The 4,585-nt window shown below is 48.3% G+C and overlaps 1 protein-coding gene across 1 annotated transcript; it reads left to right on the forward strand.

The window, feature by feature from the left end:
* The first annotated feature begins 423 nt into the window (after positions 1-423).
* Positions 424-1,574, forward strand: LOC135392825 (uncharacterized). The gene is made up of 5 exons (XM_064623531.1): positions 424-697; positions 807-943; positions 1,006-1,158; positions 1,237-1,414; positions 1,472-1,574. The coding sequence occupies exons 1-3, from the start codon at positions 424-426 to the stop codon at positions 1,081-1,083; spliced, it is 489 nt and encodes a 162-aa protein (XP_064479601.1). The 3' UTR covers positions 1,084-1,158; positions 1,237-1,414; positions 1,472-1,574.
* Positions 1,575-4,585: the final 3,011 nt, after the last annotated feature.

The following is a 4,585-nucleotide window of genomic DNA, read 5'->3' on the forward strand; positions in this document are numbered from 1 at the left end:
GCTTTGGACAGTCGGAAGAAGGAAACAAACTGCTCTTCCGACAACGACGTGAAGACATCCTTGTGAGCACAAAATGTCCTCGTTGACTGCACTGAAGTGGCTACTTGGTCTTCTAGAAACCCGTACACAAGCGCCATTTTCAACGACGAACATCGCGGTGCGGTGCGGTGGTGGTGAAAGGGCTTGCCGTTGTCGGCCTCACGTATGTGGGCAACGTCACGACTGACGCCCTGGAGAAATCGCAGCGTTTTGCGTCGGCTGACCTCCTCGCCCAATGGCTACGAACGCCACACACCCGGCGATGGTGGCAGGCTGCGAGTAAGGTCACTTCTTCCTTCTCACGACGAAGCGGGTCACGTGCAGCACGCGTTACTATGGAGACGACGCTGCGCTACGCACCGACAAGTGGCCAGTAATCCGCCCATGGTCGTTCTCGGAAAGGTGGATCATGGTGATCACACACGGCCACAGGACGAAGTAAAAGACGGAGACCATGGGCTCGTTTTCCTGTTCCGGCCGTTCCTTGGAGGGTGGTCCCAAACAATGGGAACGTTCTGTACAGCAGGAGCAGCACCCGGCTCTGTCCTGGCAAAGCTCATCCTTCAGTACATCATACCCCTCACCAACGCAACAGTTCTTGTGCAAGCCATCACATGCGAGAACTCCACAACAAACCAGGCTCCACTGAGGGCTCTAGGTATGCACTAGCTCTTTGTATGCATCTCCACCTCCCGTAGAGTTAGTATTTCCAGCAGAGGAGGCTATAGCGCAGCTTGACACATTCATCGAGAACCATATATTTCCAGGCATATCAGCTGAAGGAGACCCAGTCACGTCCTTTGAGCACCCTACTGTCCCAGACATGAAAGTCACCTGCATCATAGATGTTCCACACATTTTTAAATGCATCCGGAACAACCTCCTGAAAGTAGGAAAATTCATTGTAAGTTGGTTGATCGCTTAGTGTGTGTAACATGTTCAAAAACATTACGTTTAATGCTGTAGCTTCCTGGTGGTAAAGAAGTCTACCATCGCCATTACCAAGCTCTTCTTGAGTACGAAGAACAACAGTGTGCTTTGTGAGCTGTGGCGAAGCTCACAAAGGCACACATCTACCCAAATGCATTTCAAAAGATGAACGTGAAGCTCGCAGTGCAGGTGAGCCTCCGTCCATATTTTGCTATTCTTGTGCTAGCGTTGATGCAGCAGCATGATGATCATCTCAAAATTTTTCAGCTGTTCAGTGAATCCGTGGCGACATCCATGGAGTTTTATAGCACACGACAAGAATGCAAAAAAGCTGCATGGCTGTGAAGAAACACTTTCTTTCACTCGAAGGCTGAATGCACTCTTCGACAGCCTGAACCTTCAGCGGCCAGATGACTTGGCAAACGCTGGGCCAGGACAACTAAATGTAGGTCTTCACATCGTATTAATCGTTCATATGTTTCTAAAAGTTAAGATGTTTCAGGTCATAAAAGAGAGCATTGCATGGCTGGAGGAATGGTGTGCATTTAGGAAGACACTGACTCAGCAGCAGCAGGCATGCTTTCTAAGCAAAAAGACTTGTTCTGCTTTAAAGGGACTATCGCATCCGTCCCGGTCGATTCCGAAACTGTAGTGCCTTTTTACTCCGCGTTCATCACTGATAATAACGCCGAAAACCCGACGCGAATTGGCAGCGTCGTTCCTGTGTAGTTTGATATAAAACTTGGCAAGAGCAGACGACGCATTCCTGGATTCCCTCTCTGGAAACGTCACACGGACGAGGCCAATCACTGCGCGCCCTTTGACATGGAGAATACCAATCACGGAACGGCCGGAGGGACCTTGGTAGCCTTGGCAACCGACCGACAGGCGGGCGGGCGAGGCGGAATGGGAACGGCGTCTTCTCTGTTACCGGCTCGCGGAATGTTGTTTCTGGTTAACGTTGAACGTGTTCGTACAGCCAGGAGCGTAACGCCGTGTTTCACGTAACATGGTTACGTCTGCACTCACACTGGTAAGCGAAAGTCAGCCCCCGTATTTACCGAGGACTTTTCACTTAGTATAGTGCGATGCGAACGCCAAGCAGACGATCTCGGAGACAATCGCCAGCGCTGCGCTCCCATTCGTGCGCCTGGCTTACGTCATCATCCTGTTGGCTGCAGATGGAATGCGGACCTTTAAAACTCGTTTACTTAATATGTAAGCTGTTTTCGGAAGAGAAATTTGGCAAAGTTGACTCTGAAGCGGTGAGGAACATTACCCTATCGGTATCATACATACGTTCCCGGATGCAATAGTCCCTTTAAGGGTGACTTTACGCAGCACTGTTGCACTCGTTGAAAACATGAGAGCTTTGGGATACAAGTATGTTCTCACCGAAAAGCTCGGTCAGGATCCATTGGAGGTAAATATCTACCAATGTACCTGCTGCGACAGATAACGTTTTCTTACAAGGAGTCACCTAATCCGTTCTTCCAGAAATTCTTCGGCATCGTCAGGCATATTGCTGGTGATGGAGGACGATCAACAGCGGTTCAGTTTTTGTACATATACCGCATGCTGTCCGTAAACAACCTGGTGAAGCCACCTGAAAGAACCAATGTCCAGTCGCAAGGTCCGCAGCTGCTGTTAACAGTTCAGAGCCTTTTCGGAAGGAAGTCACCTCCGATTAACCATGTAAGCAAATCCCTGTGTGATGTTTTACATGATGGAAAGTTTCCCTTTGCAAACTGACACCATGTCACAGGTAGAACGCCTTATCGAGAAGCTGGACAGTATCCTGCTCGATCCAGCTACTACATGTGACACCCAACTTCACCAGGCAATCAGTGTGACCACCAATGATGCTATTTTGGAATACCTTGGTGGTTATATTGTTCACAAGCTTCGTGGAGGGTACTGTGCTTCCTGTGCTGACACCCTGGAATGCGCAACAAGTCAGCCGACCACGACAGATCTCATCTCGATTAGCACCCATGGTGGCTTGAAGAGACCATCACGACAGCTAATGAAACTGCTGAAGCTGGCAGAGTCACACTTCAGGGACTGCACAAACAACAGCGTGAGGTGCACCGCTTACGGGGAATTTATTGAAGCAACCCTCATCAATGAAGAATTGGCGACAGCAACAGTTGGCTGCAAGGAGCACTACGTCTAGAAGACTGAAGTGTTGCACTTTTTTGTACGATGCCGACTACATTTCCTCTCAAGGGATAAAAATAAGAAGTGGAATGAGGCAACACGAAGACCTATCCCTGCTGGTGGTGGAAAGAAATGAAACCATCGCGGAGATACAGTGCACGAGTAGTGCATCTGTTTCTTGCACTCCACAAAACGGCCCCTCTCAGGGCAAACCCCAATGATGCAGCAAAGGGCTGGCGACTGCGTTGAGAGACCCGCGAAAGTTAATTAAAATGATACCTCAAACGGCGTGGCAAATATGCTAACGACAGGCGCAGTGAATAATGTTAAAAGCAAATGAACATATGAACATAACTGAGGACCTTCAAAAGGCCCCACGGGTTCTACAACGGTTCCGACATCCTGACGGTAATTGTTTTGTTTGAACCACGGACTGTTGTTACAGCGCACTGCATGACACTCTTCCACGTCTCAATGAGCTGGCAGGTATTCACAGACTTAGAATGCTTTAACGTAATCTAACGAACGTATTCTATGTGCAAAGTGACATCGATCACTCAGTAAATTAATACACAACCTCTTTCCTCCGTGCGAAGAACGTAAGTAATGTCAGCTGCTTCTTAACTCATATCACAGCCGCCGCGCTTGACACGGGCTCGGCATTCGCGGCATTCAGTTTTACCAAATCGGACGAAAACTTGTCTGGTGAAGTTCGTACATCCCCCATTTCAGATTCCCCGATAAAAAAGAACCTCTGAAAAAGGCCGTAATAAAAAATCCGGAGCAAAAACACCAGCACTGAAGAACAGTGGCGGGCGCGAGGTCTTCCTTCCGAACTATTGGCGCTCCACCATGCGTCGGCGGCGCGCCCTAAGGAGTCTTTCGCCGGAGTTTCTTGACCAGAAGGAGTATCAAGGGACCGTGACCCAGCGTTCGGTTTCCGCCCAGTCAACACACATTGTTGGTAGAATGCAGAATTAACGTTGAATATTGCTGAACAATGTAGAACGCAAAATGCGAACATTGATTCCGCGCTGACATTACGTAGTCAATTCAGCATGTCAAATCTTTTACGTGAATATAACGTGGATTTGTTGCACACAAATTAACAGTAGATTGTCATACGTGAAAACAGCGTCGATAACTGTAATGGAAAGTCACAGAAGGACAGACGTCGAACATACAACGCTGCTTTTGCGAAAATTTTGCCTTATGCCTTTAGCATAAAGCATGCTCAAACAATGGATCTGCCGCGCAGGCCGTTCAACAGCGCTTTACCATGGTTGCTTTTGCGTGACTCTGCTACTGTTAACATTGCAAAAGATCGTACAAAGAAAATATTAATATGGTAGTAATTCGATACGTCGGAAACCTACAGGTGATGGACAGCCAGTAAGTGCTCACCCAGTAAAAACCGAAGAAAAATAAAAGTTTGGGCGTTTGAGCCCCCGTTTCT

The sequence above is a fragment of the Ornithodoros turicata genome, chromosome 1 (genome assembly GCF_037126465.1).
Source record: "Ornithodoros turicata isolate Travis chromosome 1, ASM3712646v1, whole genome shotgun sequence".
In the NCBI taxonomy this organism is placed as follows: Eukaryota; Metazoa; Arthropoda; class Arachnida; order Ixodida; family Argasidae; genus Ornithodoros; species Ornithodoros turicata.

Bases quoted from the DNA above. Each gene is read 5' to 3' on its own strand.
- LOC135392825 (XM_064623531.1), top strand. From the start codon at position 424: ATGGTCGTTCTCGGAAAGGTGGATCATGGTGATCACACACGGCCACAG. The intron at 698-806 runs GTATGCACTAGC...ATATATTTCCAG, and splicing joins GGCTCCACTGAGGGCTCTAG to GCATATCAGCTGAAGGAGAC. The intron at 944-1,005 runs GTAAGTTGGTTG...TTAATGCTGTAG, and splicing joins TGAAAGTAGGAAAATTCATT to CTTCCTGGTGGTAAAGAAGT.